A 19,602-nucleotide genomic window follows, 5' to 3' on the forward strand; every position below is an offset into this window, starting at 1 on the left:
GTTTACCCCGTTTGTAAAAATGGTACACTCCACTCTCTACTCAAACGTTAATCCATCTGCCTGGAGGACACGAGTATGAGGGGAACCACGGTGTGAGGAAAAAAGTCAGATCAGATCTATTAGCGGGATATTTATTTGTTTTTATTTGAACAATGAGATTTGTTTTAAATCACTGGATTCCAGTCGTGTTTATTTCGGGTAAGTCTTTCAAACTATTTACTGAAGAAGAGGTACAAGTTGAGAAGTGAGCAACAGGTTGATCCCAGATTTTACTGAGTGTTTTTATACTCATGGGTTATGTGTGTTTCTGAGATCAAGTCACAGATTTTGTGCTTAAGTTGGCTTATAATGTAATTGTAAAAACAACAATAACAACAAACTTTTTTTTGGTACACATTTCCATACCAGACACTCCTGTGCTGACCCTAAAGTCAATATGCTTTAGTGAGAATAGAGGAAGCAATAATGCCCCAGGCTGAGAGACTGCAGGAATGTGTCTCCAATGTATCACATCTGTCTTAGAGGTGATAAATGCAACACATGATACAATGTTTGATTTTGATTTCCTGTGTCTCTTGATAAATACATGACTTGCTTTCAAAAGAATGGAAAAATCTCACCTATGGGATATGGCTAGTACCCTGACCTACTTTGTTGATTTCAGTAGCCTGGTCAGATTATTAAAAAAAAGGGTGGATTTGAGTGTCATGCTGTTAGAGATTTAAAATGGTTATTTAATTTTTTTGAAGGTTATTATTATTTTTTGCTTGTATTAACAAGTGAAGCAAATCTGCTCGTTCTTTACTTAACTATTCTTTAAGTAACGGTTTTGTTCAAATCTCTTTTTTTCTTTCCCGGGTGCTCCCTGGGCGAGTTGGTTTATCTTATTGGTGGGTTTTAAATACCCCCCTTCCTTTTGCTTTCGGGGCTTATTGGGTGGGGGTTCTTCGTACTGATGAACAATGAATCAGGCTGACAACAAAAGGACAGGGAGATGGTCTTTACAGCCCTGGCTAGGAGTCTCTGAGAATGGTGGTTACTTCAGAGGTCAGCTGTAGTCTGATGAATGTTGAGTGGGGTTTTGACCGGTTCTTTTAAATGCAACAGAGCATTAAAAAAGACTGTAATCTTTATTCCAGGGTGCACCTTTTTTAATTGTGAAATATGGCTTCAGAGTTATGTAGAGACTGAGTGTAAGTGCCTTGCCCCTGTTATTTCCTCTTGTTTAGGAATGTTTAGATCTCAACAGCACCACTACACCCAGATGAACAGCAGACCGTGAACTCTTTTTAGATTGACAAACCCCCTACCTTACTCTCCCCCTACACACACACACACTCACACTCACACTCACACACACACACACACACACACACACACACACACAGGGTCAGGAATTTTACCGAATTTTACAGACAGGAAAAAACTGACATTCTCTCTCTCTCTCTCTCTCTCTCTCTCTCTCTCTCACACACACACACACACACACACACACACACACACACACACAGACCACCAAACAGATCCTCTTTTTTATTTTGTCCAGCTTGCTATAAGGTAGTCTCCCACACAGCTGGGCAAATACATGTACAGTTTCTCATGGTCTACACACACACACACAGTGGATGACTAGACCGAAATGTTATTAGGTATTTGTGCTTTCATGTTATCTTTTTTCATTTCTTTTGAAAAGAGGATTTAGTTTGAAATAAAGATAGAAGCCAAGCTTCTGTCTTATTTCAGCATAATGTATGGACAAGAGCAGAATCAGAGCACAGGATTCCCAGTTTAGTAGGTAATAGTTTATTATAGTAGTTTAAAAGATGATACAGGTCAAAAGTGTAAACTGAAAAGCTGATATTAAATATACTGGATATTTAAAATACATTCTCTTGAATTGTCGCTGTTTTTTTTATTTAAAGCAGTAAGCTTTTTTTTTTTTTACCATTCTTATGAATCCCAAACTACTTTATTTTGTTGTATTAAACTGCTACTAAATTTGACACTTCCACTCTTTTTTTTTTCCAGTGTTGACTTGCGACTGTGTTCATGTGACCATAAAGGATGATAAGAAGTTTGCCATGCTGTTTTCCTCTGTGGTCCTGCAGTGCCATTACAATACCCACTCCATCAATCCACCTGTGGTGCAGTGGTTATATAAGTCCTACTGTACAGACCGAACTAGAGAGTCATTTACCTTCTCTGAGACTCTGGGAGTCCATGGCTCTAAGCTGGGGCCCAAAAGCCACTTAGATTGCTCTGATGAAAGTCGCACTGTCCAAATCATGGCTTCCAAACAAGGAAACTCCTTGAACCTGGCCAAGCAATATCAAGGCAGAGATATCACCATTATCAACAGTAATGTATCCTAATCTTGCTATTTGCATCATATTATATTCGCAGCAAATATTTATAAATCAATAGCATTTTGGTGTTTCTATCATTTTAAAAAGGTTAATTTATACACAATGGCAGGTAAAGATGCGTGTTTAGTACCCAGGTATGGGTTTAAATTGAATAAGAATAAAACAGCAATTCTTACTATGTTCCAGACAGGATGTAATTTGTAGGGCAGTACTAAATTTAATGACTTTAAAGGAGAGGGCTGGCCTAGTCAGTGACTAATCATTGACATCCTGAAAGGGGAACTAATCAGCTAGAGGAGTTTTGGTTTAAATTCATTTTAGCTAGAATTGTGTACTATTAGCGAAATCTTTTGGTGAATCACATTTAATTTTCTATAAGTTTCAATATAAATATAATTCAAAACACATGTAGTGTCTTTGTCTTGATTGGGGTTGTGTGCGTAATCTGTCTTTGCAGGAAACACAGGCAATTGTGTTGTACTTTTCCTGTTCCCTAAATAGGGCACAGTTTTTTTCTGGGCTACACAATGGTCAGATGCTGGCCTCAATGAGGAATACTTCAGCTCTCCTGTTCCTCACAAAACAACCCCCACATAACTCCTTATCAAAAAACAAACACAATCCCCCATGCTCTTACTAAACAAGCATTTGTGCCACCTTCACCTAGCAGCAAAGCACAGGTCAAGTTATGCATAGGTCATGAGTTGAATTTGTACATTATAGCGTATAATAATATTTATATTTCAATTGAAAAATAAATATCAAAAATGGTGTATAAAGGATTTCCTCAGGGCTACAGACTAAAGTTTACCAAAATGCTCTTGTTGTTCAGAAGCAGACCTGCGTATTGGAGAGCTGCATTGGGGTGACAGCGGCGTGTATGTATGTCAGGTGTTCAGTGGTGATGACCTGGAAGGCAGGAATGAAGGCCAGGTGGAGCTTCTGGTGCTGGGTGAGTCATATCCTCCACAAAACTCACCAAAGCTGCAAATCCACATATTAAAAGTGCTACAGATTTAAATAGTTAGGTATTTACTGTAGGTATTTAAAATAGCTATGTAGCTTTGTTGCTACACCACAGAGCTGATGAATTCTCTAATTTTGTTGGTATAATAGTAAGAACTTGTTTTGCAGATGTTTCTGAAAGTCATCTATTAATGGTTAAATATAAGATATGGTGTTCTTGGTACATAAAATATTTTTCTATTATTATTTTTTTCATTTTCATAAACATATCACTGTGGTATAAAACAGCCTCTGTCATGTTTTATAATTTATATACCTTGGATTCAGCACAATAACAATTAGGTTATTATAAACTTAATATAGCTTACAAATATGTAATAAATGCATATGATGCTGCTGTTTTACTGTTGACTGTAATACACATGAAGATAAAAGTTACTAGGATCTCAACAGAAAAGCATTAGTCCTTTTATCTGAGTGAGCAAAATTCCTGCAAGAGTGGGAGGGTTATTCTCTACACTCTTTCAAAATCACAGTGATACTAACCAATAGTGGCTCCTGTATGCAGAACAAGGTAGATAGCACTGTACTGACTCTAGCACAATAAGCACATTTTGAAAGATGTGGTTAGTGGATTTTACACGCCAGAGGAAGCACCATAATAACCTCCACCCTCCTTTGTCAGCAAGTGTGGTTGAGTTGACTGGTGAGCAAAATGTACATAATGTTTGTGCAGTGTTACATAATAATCAATATTAAATATGGCATAGGTTTTTTTATTGGCCTTTTTAAACTTGAAATTGACAGAACATAGTATGTCTAACAGTATGACTCGGTAATTATGAGTCATGGTAAGCAATGATGGTTGAGAACAGCTATAATGAAGACCTTTGGGAACAACATTTTGCTAAATTAAATCTTGGGTTTCAGGCATAGCTTGTAAGCTTGTGTATTTTGGTAGTGTGTGTTTGTTGTGTCTAGATGTGTGTATAATGAAAACTGCTTGTTTATGCCAGGGTTTGAATTCCTAAGTGCTTTTTCAAGGGCTTCCATGGTAACGGCTGAATGGCGCATGCCTCTCAACAGGGATCTGTTTCTTAATAAGAGACTCCTTTGTTCATCTCTTTCCTCTAAGGTCACTCGTATCTTAAGTGCAAGACCATGTGCCAAAAAAATGAAAAACTGCAGGGATGCTTTGGTTGTTTGGTGCTATGTGACTGCAGAGGTTAAAATTCTGCCTGCTAAACAAAGGAAGGGTTCCAGCCCCCTTGCCAGACAACATACATATAATTTATAGGCATGAGTATTATAAGCCACTCTTAACTGTTGCTTTTTTTTTTTTTTTTTATGTGCAATGGGCATGTCATAACCTCTTGTTTATTGGCAAATGAAGAAGGAGATGATGGAGAAAAAGACTTACAGATAAACAGATAGAAAAAATAGAGCACAATGTAGTCTGCGGAGAATGCAATGAGTCTATTGTGGACGCTAAGTAAGATGATTGTAATGGGGTTTGGTAGAGGAGGGGAAATTGAAATATGTATCCAAGGAACGTTTCATTTGTAGTGTACAGATTAAGTCCAAACCTCAATAACTCAGAAACAACTAGGCTTATATACAATGTGTGGAAAAGGTTTATTTCTTACAGAAATAAAAAGCTATGTTGCCTCAATAAATATTCAAATTTAAATAGCTGGACCATGTTCAGAAATAAATCTTCATAAAATATTTTCCAGTAAAGGGAGTCTCATTAGTGAACTGCTGGACTAAAAGATTGGTCTGAATTACAGTCATTTGCAATGTGGTATCCCTGAGGATTCAACTTTGGACCTGACACTCCCTCATTCTTATCTGCCTACTTGTTTCATGCTTCCCCCTTTCTGTTCTGCTGCTTTTCTCTGACTCTTAAATCACTCTTCTGTGTGTTGGTTTTATAAAAGTGCCTGTACAAGAGAAATCCTAGTGCCTGAGTACTCCTTCAACGCTTCCTAACTTTGCTAAGTCAGCACAGCCAGTTTAACGGATTAAAATCTGTCCACCTACAGAGTCTTTGCATGCTCAATGAAGTTGTAATTACTTCTGCAACTGCATCATTTAAAGCAATATACTTGAAACATAATGGTTTATGTATATTTTACTGATGACATTTTCTTCTGTAATGTACAGTATATTAACCCAATTTTATTTTAAGTTGAGATTGAAACTTTGGCTACTTCAGTACGCCCCACATTTTTTAATCTATGCTTGTTGTAAACATGTTCTCATGCAGTAAGTTTGCATAATTTCCATGGTGCTAATTAGACAGTGATTCAAAAACCTTCTACCACCAAACCTAGCTTGCACTGTTACTGTGGCATTGGTGTACCCAAACCTCTTTTTTGTCTGATAGCTGCTAAGTCAGAATGGTTTATTAAATTAAACTTTGTTAAACTTTGCTAAGTTTTAATAAACTTAGCAAAGTTTATTAAATTAAACTTTGGCTTTAATTTTATAAATTTCTATTTCTAGTATGTTGTGATTTCTCTTACTAGTAATTGTACTTATGCCAGCTAAGAAAGTTTTACACATCTTATCATTTTTTGTATGCATATAATGTACTGTTCTGTATAAAAAAAAAAAAGAAAAATAATTATAGCCAAAGAAATTATATTCGTGTAAACTATTTTGAGTTTATGTTGTTAATGTCTAACAAACTTGTCATATAAGACACTCACGTGCATGTTTTGCTTAGCTGCATTCACTCCTGCATGTAATTATGTTTAAACTGTAAGGTAGCTGTAATATTGCGTCGTGCTATAATTAGCCACCTTAACAGAGAGTAGTGTCTGCCTCCTAACCTCCATTACATGACTACATTACACAATGAGCTTCCAAAATGGCATTAAAAGCATACTTTATTCACCTGACTGCCTTGCACTGCTTAAATACATGGATAATTGCAAACATTAATCGATCTCTCTTTATACCTACTTACTTTCTTTTGATTTCTGTTCACACATTTTTGATCCTATTCGTTTTTCCAAGCTTACATTCTTATTTTAGATGAAAAAAAATCAGATCTTGCATCCATATGATTGTAAATAGTTACAATAAAAAAAAAAACAGCTTTGCCTTAATTTTCCGCATTAGTAATCTCTGATCCTTACTCTTTCTTTAATCGCATTCCTTGCATGTATCTTAGCCTTTTGCCTAGACGTCTGAGCTTTCAGCTGCTGCTCACCTGTGCGCCTCTCATCTCTGCAGGTAAGACAGGTGTGCAGAATGACGTCCTACCTGAGTTTGAGCTGGAGATTATGCCAGGTAGGGTGGCTTTGTTGCTCTCTGTTCGTCTGCCATCTAAAACTCTATTTCCTTTTCTCTCTGGCACTGGTTCTGTTAGAACAATGTTTTCATTATTTCCTCTACTTTCAAATTGTTCAAATAATTGTACATTAGGCTGCATGCTCAATCAACCTGTAATGAACTGTCCTTAATCTAACTGATTGATCTGATTCGTCAATTGATTGCTTTCAGCTAAAGTCCAAAAACACTCCACATTACTTGTACCTAAGATACCAAAGCAGAAATGCTCCATTATTCACCAGTATGTGATCTGTGCAGAGCTTTTGCTCATGCCCAAAGGAAGTACATCATTAGTCCAGAGGCAGAGACAGACATTCGAGATAAGGGTCTGAAAGAGACAGTACACAGTCTAAATCATCTGCACTCGTTACAGATTAAAGTGGTAGCATTTGATAGCAATGTCTGAATGATTATACACATGCTTCTTTCTCTTTTTGCAGAGTGGGTGTTTGTGGCATCTGTAGGCTTAGGTAGCATTCTGTTTCTAGTTCTACTGGGAGTATGCTGGTGCCAGTGCTGTCCTCACTCCTGCTGCTGTTATTTACGTTGCTGCTGCTGCCCTGATACATGCTGTTGTCCGAAGCACTGTGAGTACCCAAACCCAGATCCCCCAAAACCCACACACACTTATGTACATGTACCATATACTTACTGTACATTTGCACAGCTGTGATTTTTAATACTCAAGACTATCTAATATATCTTTTCAGTATATGAAGCTGGCAAAAAGGCCAAAAGTGGACAGCCTCCTCAGATTGCCATATATCCACCATACTATGGTATTCCCATGCTTCCTCAAGCAGCACCATCTCTGATCGAGCCCAAGATGCTTTCAGTTCTCTCTTCTGTGGAGAACAATACAGCTAGAGGTCAGTGAATTTCAGCACCAATTCGGCTCCCTGAACATACCTAATAATAAGATGCATCAAAATGTTTGACTCTGACTCAGATCATTAAATTCAATTATGCATTCAGTGCTTGAAAGTTGTCAATGAACTCTCAATGATCCCATTACATTTTGGCCTATAATTGTTTCATAACTACTGTACATAAAGGAATGACAAGCATTTTGTAAATTTTATAATTTTTCTTCAAAGCGAAATGCAAAATAAAAGATAAAGATGACAATACATGAAGTAGATATACAAATATTTAGAATATACACCAGCAAGCAGAAATAAAGAAGATTAATAGGATAAAACTTGAGAGAGGAATAGGAATGGGATAAGGTGTAGGAATACTTTAGAGGGCTTGTTTCGTATGAATTGACCCTGGTAGTAATCAAGGTGTAAGCTCATCACACAGGGTGTTCATAGTGGGTGGTGACTTTTTGTCTCAAATTTAGCCCAAATCAGGATGCAAGGAATGTTGTATCATACATAGAAAGGGACTTAGGAAAGTTCCATAAGGCAAAGTAGGCAGGTCACACATGCAAGTCAGTGTGTTTTTAGCCATCTGTACAACCCCAATTTCTAACCAGTTGGGAAGCTGTGTAAAAAAGCACATAAAACATAATGCAATGATTTGCAAATCTCATAAACCCATATTTTATTCCCACTTGATCATAGAAAACATCAAATGCTTAAACTGTAAAAAATGTACCATTTACAATGTATTCGTTTTAAAACTAATGGCATCAGCACATCCCGAAAAACATTGGGACAGACCCATGTTTACCACATTGTAGCATTCCTTCTTCTTTTAACAACAGTCTGTAAATGTCTGGGAACTGAGGAAACCAGTTGCTGGGCGAGGAATGTTGTCCCATGTTGTTTTTGCAATTTTACGTTGAGGAACAGTATTCTGAAATTGTTTGACGATTTGTAGACGCAGCTTTTAACAGATTGGTAAACCTCTGCTCATCTTCTTTACTTCTGAGAGTCTCTGACTCTTTAGATGCCCTTTTTAGACCCAGTCATCTTCCTGACCTGTTGCAAATTAACCTAATTAGTTGTGAAACGTTCTTTCTTGTTAGTACCATTTACTTTTCCAGGCTTTGTTGTTTTGAGACGTGATTCCGCCATCAATTTAAAAATGATCTTTTTTTTTTTTCCCTAAAATGGTTAATTTTCTCACTTCGAACATTTGATATGTTTTCTATGTTCTATTGTGATTTGCAAAACAATGCATTCTATATTATTTACAATTTACACAGTGTCCCAACTGTTTTGGAATCAGGCTATCTGTTTCTGGGAGAAACAACAAGTGTCTATAAGTGTAACGTGTTATCATTAGAAATCTGGGCTATCCTATATTTCCTATATTGCCATCATCATGGCAATATGAATTGCAGTGACAGTGGCCTTGTAGCTTGCACATTTGCCCATATATTTACCATACATTTTCTGACCTTAGTATTATAAGTCCGGTTTTCAATTCATTCTTAACCCAGATTTTGATATTCTGCCTACCTGTGCCTTTTTTGCAACTGCCTTTTGCAGAATCACTCTACAGTACATTAGAAAACATTACAAGGAAATAGACATTTTTATTTGTTAATTGACTAAATAGTTTGTGATATTATTAGTGTGTTCTTACTAATCTTATATTGTTTACAGCTGCCAGTGTATCAGAGCTAAGTTCCTTGCATGATGGCGATGTGGACTTCAGGCAGACCTATAGGCAGGTGCAAAAGAAAGCTCTGCCACCAATCAGTGACCCCAGCAATGAGCCAAAGATCCACACAGCTTCCACAGCTCACAGACACCGGCCCACGCACTATCAAAGAAATAACACTGAAGATCAACATGATAGCCGGTATAAGTTTAATATAAGTGCAAGTGCTTGTGGTTATATTAATACTCTGTCATGTATTGAACTATGTATGCTAATTCTAATGACCACATTTATGCAGATGGAGCTGCCGCTCAGAGCACCTGCCCAGGAAGGCTTTTGACACCCGGGGTCGCACAGGATCTTTGGATGAACTGGAGGAGTTTGCAAGTAATTACGGTCACCGAGCTGGACGGAGGAGTGACTTTCATGATCTTCGTGATCCTGAGCGAGATTTTGACATGGAAATGAGGCGCCACAATCAGTACAGGCCGCGCGGTTTTCGAGGTGATGATTATGATGACGATGATGGCAACTGGCAGCGTCATAGCCCCACTTTGTCTCCACAAAGGAGAAATGAGACCAGCAGTGAACGGTATGCTACTCGTAGAAAGTCGTACAATGATGCCTACTTGACCGCTGTGCTGGAGCGCAAGACAAGGGGGCTGGGAGAATGCAGTGGGAGGGCTGATGAGGACAGTGACACACCATCAAAAAGCTCCAAGAAGAGCAGTGACTGTTACTACAGCAGAGCACCAACCAACCGGCCAGAGGAGGACGACTCCTTACCTCCCTACTGTGAGGTAGCTCATAGCCGGACCGAGAATTCTATGGAACAAGATCGCTGTCGGACCATGGACCCAGCCACAAGGCCATTTTCTTATACTCGTCCTAATCAAAACATGGCCCACACTCTACAGGAGCTCAGGGAGGATAAGAACAGACCCAGAAAACTGGTGAGTTATCTGTAAGGGTCTCTGCTTATGATGCCACTTAAGCTTTCACCGCTGAGAGCTTAAAAATAAATAGCACAATATGAAAGATGGTGTGTCAAAGTGATTTCAGTGAAATGTTTTCTATTAATTTTTGTAGGAACAAGATCCATAAAATCTCTAGTGTAATTATTAAGTCCAGATATTCACAAAGAGGTATCTCAGAAACAGGACATGATTACAATATAAAATGTTGTTTATTTGACATGTGCTTTCTCTGAGAAAAGATATACTGTAGTAAGTTTTGCGTAATAAAACGTACACATTTGAAGCCACTGTTTATAAGAAATGCTTTCTGAATTGTACTGCCATACTGTGCACTGTGCATATCACTAACAATGCATGCAATCACCCGCAGAGCCTCATACTAACTATCTTCTTTATGTGGTCTTTAATATGTGGCTATTGGTGTTTTCAACAGACCACTCATCTAAGCAGAGACTCCCTCATTGTCTGAAGCCCTTGAGTATCTACTGTGTTGAATCACACTGGACTCACATCGTACTATTGACATGAATCCACAGGGACATGCACAAGGCAGCAGGAATACATACCAAATAAAGAGAAATAATGAAGCTGGATCTTGAAATTAATCATGAAGAGACATATTTGCATTGGTGACCTGTACGTGTAAATGAAAATGCATGCAGGTTTTATTTGTGCCTGTATACGTGCTTCTGTCATGTCACTCATCTTTTTTTGACCTACCAGTGTTAATCTATTATTGCCCTTATAAGGGGCAATGAATCCTCTTAACTTTACAAAACATTGTAGACTGAAAAAACACCTCATAAAACCATTTAATTTCTTTCAAAATCCTTGTTATAAAGTACTGTATTTGTTTACCTTTTTGTTGATGGTCATTGTTTTAATATATGTTTTTGCACTATACATTGAGTTTGAATTTCAGTGTTAATCAATTCTTCCATGTGTGCAGTGTGGTTAAATTTTTTATGAGACCTTTTTTTGCATTTTACTTGTTTGAATTAAAACTTCTTTTGATGTAAACACTGCACCATGTCATGTGATGTTTGTTTAAATAATATGAATGATAACGTGTGTTATTGATAAAATATAAATGCTCTTTATCTCATATCATTGTAAAGCACTAAACACACACTTCTTATGTACACATACCGGAATGACAAGATTAATTAATTAATTAACACAACATGAATTATCTGTAATAGTACTCATTGTGTACTGAATCACTGCTCGGATTTGTACTGTGCAGTTGAAGGTCATATATTCAGCAATGCTTACTCAAAGCCAAGCAGGAAGCAGGACAGGACCTGCAAAGGAAAGGATGCTTCTTTTCCAGGAAATGAAATGACAATGGCAGGAAGCTATATCAAACCAGTGCTCACAGGTGTTCTGGAATGACACATTTATATACTCCTTAGTGGGACTTTGTAATGGTAAACACCACAACTCAAAAAATTAGGTTTAAACTTATTGGCTATTTTCTTTCGTCTGCATTTTTTAAACATTCATTTAATCTAACACATTACCAAAGTTATACTTTGCAGGCTTTATAAGACTTCTTGCATCAATACATATCACAGAGGCACTGCAATATGCATGCAAGAAAAATGATCAAGTAATTCCACAAAGCAATTCTTATTTAATCTGTCAACTTGAATGCATAAAACAGAGATAGGCCCATAGACCATTGAACTTATTGGACTATAAATTTTTATTGCTTCTGTAACTTTTTTGTACTATAAATTTACACTGAACAGAAAGGTTTTATAACTATAACTGCATTAGTTTACCAGATTACATATTTAAACTATATAGTTAAATATAGTTAAACAGTAGCAGATCTATTTATTTATTTTTGAAATCATAAAATAAGGGGAATCTGGCAACTTTAATTTGAATATAATACATTTGGGTATAATGCAGCATTTACTTTAAACATAATTTAACCCTGACAAGGGCCTAAAAAAAAGGTCTTTCATATGAAAAAGTTTAGCCACCTCAGGTATAGAGTATATTCAAATAGTATGAAAATTCATGTTCTTTTATGTTATCTTTTACAGAGATTAAAATAAACAGATCCATTGTCTCAGGAAAACTAAACCTGGGTCAGACTGGACTGTCCTGTGTGTAACCAGACTCAAACTTTATTATCTTCCAACAGCTGAGCGCCACCTTGTGGTGAGCATTCAAAGCAATTGCTTCATTGAACTTATATCAAAACAAACAGCGGTTACGGTGCCCAAAACTAAATAAATGGTGCCGTGATTTTTGACATTACACACGACAAATAGTATAGAGTTGGTTATATAGTATCCTAGATATAGCTTTAATGTAAGGAGTAAGTAGTTAATGTGTAACAGGGTTGCGGCCATGTTGTATGTGTGTACAGATGCACCTGTGCAGTGAAGGTGAGTGATGTCACTGTCTGGGGGAGGGGAAAGGAGGTATTCCGAAAGTCCAGCTTGACTTCCAGGGATCACTACTATACACATGGAAACCGAGGAAAACTAAATACAACATATTTAAAGAAAGAGTAATAAACTGTAAAATATGCGTAGTTCAGATGATTCACTGAAGCGGACTAATCGACTTGTATGATATTGTTTTGTGTGGAAAAACCCGGAGAAAACTTGTTGCGTGGAAAAACCATGGAGAGGCCGAAAATGACAGCGGCGCTATTTTGCTGTCTCTTATCTACAGGTAAACATGGCTGCTATGTTTATTGTTCAGTAGCAAAACAAACAAACAAGCAAACTCACTGGTCTGGTTTTGTCGAGTTTTGGGCAATTTGTTACGTTTGCGTATATTCATACGTTAAGTGCGTCAAAATGGACAAAGCTGATCACGTGACGCGTTGCACTAGAGTTGAGTTTTGTTACTTGTATGTGCATTTGGACCAATTAGGGTTTTATTCATTACAAATAAACACAGGCTATTTTATTTTGCCTTTACTTACAGAAACTCAGTTAGGCCTATTAGGTTTTTGTCGTGTTCACGAGCAGCAGTAACATAACATACAATAATGTATCATTGCATGCCATATTATAACATGGAATAGCATACCATCTTATACCATACCACGCCATGTTATAAAATACAACATTATACCATGCAATGCCATGTTATAAAATACAATATTATACCATGCAATGCCATGTTATAGAATACAATATTATACCATGCAATGCCATGCCATACCATGTATTTTTCTTTTTCTTTTTTTTTTCTTTATATTTAATAGTTTCTTTAACAATGATTATAGAGGTAACATTTCTGTACACGAAAAAGTCCACAAATTAAACCAAGCAATATTATACCATACCATGTATTTAGTTTTCTTGTTGTTGTCTTGTTCTTCCTCAAAAGTTTCATTTAAACTAATTATAGTGGAACTCTTTTGCCAAAAAAAAAAGAACAGACATGCCAATATTGCCAAATGATAACCTCCGATAGTTAATATCCTAATAGAATTGATGGTCCATTGGATGTACCTTTCCACTGATGGTATTCAATGAAGTGAGCATGTTTGTTATATAGGCTTAAGTGTTTTTAAAGGTTATTTCCTTTCCGTTTTAAAGGGCTTGCCATCCAAGTGACCGTTCCTCAGACAGAACGGAGCACCACTCTGTTTGCGTCAGTCATCTTACGCTGTGACTACTCTACTTCAGTCAACCAGCAAGAAGTGCTGGTTACGTGGCGCTACAAGTCCTTCTGCTTGGACCCTGTGCTGCAGTACTACTCAGCAGGTACGCTTACTTGTTGCAGTGAAAAAACTTTTGTGTTTTTGTTTATTTTTTCTTTATATATATATATATATATATATATATATATATATATATATATATATATATTTTTTAATAAGCAGAATAAGAGGTAGTTATATTTTTTTTATTCTGTGTTTCCAGCATACCAGGCAGCTCTGAGTCTGGGGCAAGACCCAGCAAATGACTGTCCTGACCGACAGCGCACTGTTCGTGTAGTTATCCAGAAGAGAGGGACCAATGAGCCCACACTGGGTTCAGAATACCGTGAACGCAAGATCACTATCCAAAACAGTGAGCAGTGCACTAGACAACACTCTAAGACAGACTCAGGACATGTATACATGCATTTACTGTACACACATATATTACACATATGGTCTTTGATTTAATCAGTAATCCAATGTAGCCCTCTACAGATTTATCTTTAGGTGAACTGTTATTAATTTGATTTTATTGTGCTTCTTTTGCAGAAGCTGATCTAGTCATCAATGAGGTCATGTGGTGGGATAATGGTATGTATTTCTGCTCCATTGATGCAGCTGGAGATACCATCGGAGACTCTGATAAGGAAATCAGGCTCATTGTGTACAGTAAGTAATATTGGCTCAAGTTCTTTGATAACATTTTATATAAAGTGGTGAAAGATAAACCAGTACAAATATAGAATTACAGTAATCCCCCGTTTATCTCGTACATAGTACGTTCAAAACCCGCTTGCTATAAACGGACGCCACCACAAAAATGCTTTTTTTTATTGTTTAAGCTGTAAAACATCCTTCCACACACTTTAAACACGCACAGAAAACATTTGCAAGAATATACCAAGATGAATTTTGTGCACATTTGTAGAAATACATATATATATATATATATATATATATATATATATATATATATATATATATATATATATATATACTGAGTGTGTCTAACACAAAGCTTTAAAAGATTTTTATTAATGAAATCCAATGTGTTGTCTATTACTTTCTCAGACTGGCTGACTGTGCTGTTGATCATTCTTGGGGCTTTTCTTCTGATCACACTTTTCTGTATCTGCTGCTGTCAGTGCTGCCCTCAGAACTGCTGTTGCTATGTTCGCTGCCCATGTTGTCCAGAAACATGCTGCTGCCCAGAGAAAGGTACAAACTACACACTCAACATCAGTGCTAAAGCTATTCAGACACTTCTTGGCAGACTACAACAAAGTACTGTATCACAGAAGTAAATGTAAATTAAAATACAGTGAAACCCGGTTATGTCGATGTCCTAGGGGCTCGCCAAAAAGCATCGAGGTAACCGATGATCGAGATAAACGAAAATCAAAATGGCGGCAATATATTAACGTGCTTGAAATTTCTTTATGTACATGATGTGCGTTAATAAATGAGAATGTGCATGCACGTGTTTTGAAGGGTTTTTACACAACAGCGTTGCCGCGATTTGTTTGATGAAGGCATGCTATAAAAATACATACAGTACATGTTTATCTGTCAAGAATCCACCTGCCACGCCCCCTTCGGCCCCCTTCAGCGTGTCAGGTGCTTTTCTCGGCCGCTTTCTCCGAAGCTCCCGGCTTCAATCGCGCACATATTGTGCTCATTTATCATCATCACCAGCTCCTATTTAATCTTCCACACTCTCACTGTCCATTATTGTTGGTTCACGGCGGTCGTTGTTATCGTGCATGCGTATCCCGGTACGTGCCTTCCAACCGGCACTCTCTCAACGGCTGCTCTTTTCTTCCCAAAGCGCACCGCGGATTCCCCCCAATCCTGCCGGTGTTCATTCTATGCTTTTGCTCATCCCACGTTCCGCGCCGCCAAGCGCGGCTTTCGCCTCCCGTTCATCGCATAACATTTAACAACAAAAGGCATATGTGCACTAACTAACAGCAGAGATTCACCAGTATACAATACAACACTTGTAGCAGCTGTAAGGCTTGATTTTTCCGCCACTTCCGCGAGTTCTTCTGCGGCTGCACCGAGATAACCGACGTTAAATGGCAAATTTTTCCCCCTTGTGCTCGAGATATTAGGGTTCGGCGACATAAAAAAAGTCGACATAACCGATAAAAAATGCTTAGAAAAAGCGAGAATTTGGCGGTTCCACTTCAAAAACGTCGACTTAATAGGGTTGTCGAGGTAACCAAGGGCGAGAAAACCGGGTTCCACTGTATACTGTATTTAAAATTGTTTGTTTGTTGCACACACTATATAGACCGAAGTTCATTGCTTTTTGAACATCCTATTACACATTTAGTTACACTATTCTTGGAAGATTTTCCAATAGATTTTGGAGTGTGGTTGTGTTAAGAGTGTTGAATCGTGGTAAAAAATAATGACAAATCTTATTGGCCCTCTCTGTAGTGGTGATGCAACACAAGATGATGCGCGAGGCCCAGAAAGCTATGGCTCCCTGGCTCCATGGCCAACCTGTTTATACCCACATTGGGTCTAATGGATCATCTCAGGCAAACCCTCTGCTCTATTCAGGTGTGCAAAGCAACTTGTTAAAAATTTGTCATGCACTTAAAAATTAGGCTTCCAATTATTCTAATTATGATACACATGATTTATTTAAATCTGTCACTCACAGGTTCCTTCTCAGACCATTCTTCAAAACACACTATACCAATGGCACAGATGGCTGGTCCTCCTCTGCAACCTGTCCCCCCTATGATGCTTTCAAATCATGTGCAAGCCAATGGGAGTGTGCATGGTAGTGTCTATAACAACAATCAGATTCTAGACTTTCTGGAGAATCAGGTGAGGGGAATAAATGGGGAAGCCCCAGTTCTCCAGCCTGCAACTCATTATGTGGCGACACATCTGCCTCCTCAACAAGTGGCCCATCAACCCCAGCATATGCATAATGTTCCACCCATGCAGCCAATAACACAATCTGTGCCTTTCTCCACCAGACCCCCTAGTATGCTTTCAGCTTTAGATGAAATGGGTGTGCATGGTGTAGAGCGTAGGGTTATCCAGTTGCCTCCCATTGTGGGCCGTGCACCGAGCTTAACCTCTCGCAGGGGCCCAAGGGAAACCCGTGCGGTACCCCGACACTCTAGTCAATCAAGTGGTAGCTCAAACCGCACAGGTCGTAACCGTGACAATTCCCGGTATCCCGGGACATCACAGCATGGGATCTTGCGCAGTTACAGTGATGAGTCTGACTGGAATGACAGACGGTTGGGCCGAAGCTCAGGAGAACACAGGGGGGATAGAGACTCGCAGAGGTCTCGCTCATATGTTCGCAGCAAAGCGGAGTTAATTAAGGAACTTGAAAGGCAAAACCCTCAACGAGAAAGGAGCTACTCGCCCACACCCGAGGGTGACTTCTGGAGCTCAGAGGAGGAGGATGATGGTAACAGAAGGGTGTCAAGATCACGAGACCGTGCATGGCCTGACAAACCACCTAGTTACTCTTCCATTGAAATCCAACCAAGACATAGCAAGAGGACTAGTGAGCGTAACTCGGTAAGAATTTTTGTCTAATGGTTGGATCTCTTTCTTCTTGTCTTTCATGTCCCTGTGCCACACCCGGAATGTATTTTTTTGTCTTTGTCCAACCATTATGCTCTTCTTACTTTCTCTTTGTCTTAGGACAAGAGCTCTCGAAGTGGTGCCAGCGTTATCATCTGAAACCTCTATGTAATGTATTTTTACAATGAGTGCCTAAGTTAGTGTATTTCTGTAATAGCGAGTGTTACAATATCATTATGAAGATTATTCTAAGATCATACAATAATAACTTTCACTAGGACAGTGGGGCTAGAAAAAAATATAAGTGAATCTTTGTAATTTTAAGATTCATATCTTACATTTTTTATATGGTTTTATATATTGTCTGTATTTTCAAATGTCTGTTTTTTTACACTTCAATAGGCTGCACTTTTTTTTTGACTAAATATTTGTAATTTTATAAGCTGATATAATTTTTTATTTTATTTTAGATTGCATTATTTAAATCCTATTTGTTATACATTAGGCTTTGTCTCATTTTTGGTGCTGTTTGTATATGTACAAAATGAAGGAAATCTTGTTACACACAGTTTATTTTAATTATACCCTTGTTGAGAATCTTTACAGTTCTACTTGCTGTACATACTTTTCCTCATAGAACACTCGGCTAGTTTATTTTAACGTTTTCTGGAACGTAATATTTAGTTTATTTGTTACTTGTACATACACTTTTAAAGAAATGCTCTTTTTCTATTGCTTATTCGGTAATAAAAAAAAAGGAATCACATGAGGCATGTTAAAGAAAGTTCAGAAGGTGTGCCACTAAGTAACCACATATTATATAGTTATCAAATTTGTTTACTTCTGTTAACAAAACTAATCAAACCTGTTCAGATTAGCATCTGCATCAGCATAATTATTTTTTTTTTTCATAAACAAATCCAGCAAAATGAACTATGTTATGCATAATTTACAATTGAACTAATTTTGTTCTTATTACATTGTAGGACACAGCCACATGAAATATGGTTGTGAGAGTTCTGGTATTTCATTTCTGTCTTTTGAAGATGGATTTTAATTGTCATAATGACAATGTCTGTAATTGCACATGGGTATATAATAAATCAATTTCAAATTACATATTGAGTGCACAGGTCATGTTGGTCTGGTTAAACACATTTCTCATCATGCGCATGTGGGTTTATCTTTCGTTTCTGCAAAAATGCCTAAATGTCGATTGCCCCCATGTCTAAATATGTGATTTTCTGTTACTCAAGTGTCCCATTCAGAGTGTATTTATTGATTCCACCAAGCTTTGTGTTTCTGAGATAGGCTCCAGATAAACAGGGTGAATATGCTGTATGTACAAATTTTTCTTATACAGTTTGTCCTACAAGGTAAAATAATTATATGATAAACAGTCTGGAGAAGTGGTCTTCAAGAAAGCAGTGGAGCCAAAAAGCCATACTGAACTATACAGTATGAAAAAGTAGGAAATGTGGTGCAGAACAAATGGCAGTAGGTGCACTGGACTGGCCAAAGCATGAGTTGTTTGCTGAAGGGCTGGAGAGGGGTACAACATTCTCCAGTGTCTGCAGGCAGCAGTGAAGCATGGTGGATGTGCCTTTTCAAGCAAATGGAGTTGGAGATTTGGTCAGGATTGATTAGGTCCTCAATGATGAGAAATAAATTCAGATACTTATCCATCATGCAATACCATCATGGAGACATCTGATTGGCCACAAATGTATTCTGCAAAAGGGCAATGACCCCAACATACAGCCAATGTCATTCAGTACTAGCTTTAGTTTCTTCAAAAATGGTGTGCAAGTGTACCTAAAAGAATTGGTGCTGTTTTGTGGTCACACCCAATATTGATTTGATTTGGATTTAATTTCCATTTCGTTGAGTGATAAAATAAATAAACTATTAAATAATAAAAATCGTCCTTTCTTTGCAGCATTTTCCACACCTGCCTGAAACAGTATTCTATTTTTGCATTATAGTTGTGCGAAAAAAAAACCTATGAAGTGGCTTAAGCATAATATTGTGTGTGTTTTCTTTGACTCGACCCCCATTTCTAAGAGGGTAAGGCTACAAATAATAGACTGTGTCCCAAACATGTGTTACCGTAGGAAATAAAAGGGCCTAATATTCTTGCATACTATGT

At 37.7% G+C, this 19,602-nt stretch overlaps 2 protein-coding genes across 4 annotated transcripts; both read left to right on the top strand.

Moving 5' to 3' along the window:
• Positions 1-39: 39 nt before the first annotated feature.
• On the top strand, positions 40-11,353 carry ildr2 (immunoglobulin-like domain containing receptor 2). 3 transcript variants are annotated; one of them, XM_046845709.1, is made up of 10 exons: positions 55-198; positions 409-524; positions 2,029-2,358; positions 3,199-3,318; positions 6,576-6,632; positions 7,115-7,261; positions 7,385-7,543; positions 9,233-9,431; positions 9,529-10,183; positions 10,641-11,353. In XM_046845709.1, the coding sequence occupies exons 2-10, from the start codon at positions 503-505 to the stop codon at positions 10,674-10,676; spliced, it is 1,725 nt and encodes a 574-aa protein (XP_046701665.1). In that variant the 5' UTR covers positions 55-198; positions 409-502; the 3' UTR covers positions 10,677-11,353. The 3 variants fall into 3 exon arrangements, with proteins under 3 accessions (XP_046701664.1, XP_046701666.1, XP_046701665.1); XM_046845708.1 differs by lacking the exon at positions 409-524 and having other exon boundaries at positions 40-198; XM_046845710.1 differs by lacking the exons at positions 409-524; positions 6,576-6,632 and having other exon boundaries at positions 40-198.
• Positions 11,354-12,615: 1,262 nt separating this feature from the next.
• ildr1b (immunoglobulin-like domain containing receptor 1b) lies at positions 12,616-18,570 on the top strand. Its single transcript, XM_046839477.1, has 8 exons — positions 12,616-12,904; positions 13,783-13,950; positions 14,110-14,259; positions 14,439-14,558; positions 14,961-15,107; positions 16,335-16,460; positions 16,564-17,447; positions 17,574-18,570. The coding sequence occupies exons 1-8, from the start codon at positions 12,799-12,801 to the stop codon at positions 17,610-17,612; spliced, it is 1,740 nt and encodes a 579-aa protein (XP_046695433.1). The 5' UTR covers positions 12,616-12,798; the 3' UTR covers positions 17,613-18,570.
• The last annotated feature ends 1,032 nt before the right edge of the window (positions 18,571-19,602 follow it).

This window comes from Silurus meridionalis, chromosome 3 (assembly GCF_014805685.1).
Source record: "Silurus meridionalis isolate SWU-2019-XX chromosome 3, ASM1480568v1, whole genome shotgun sequence".
NCBI classification, from domain to species: domain Eukaryota; kingdom Metazoa; phylum Chordata; class Actinopteri; order Siluriformes; family Siluridae; genus Silurus; species Silurus meridionalis.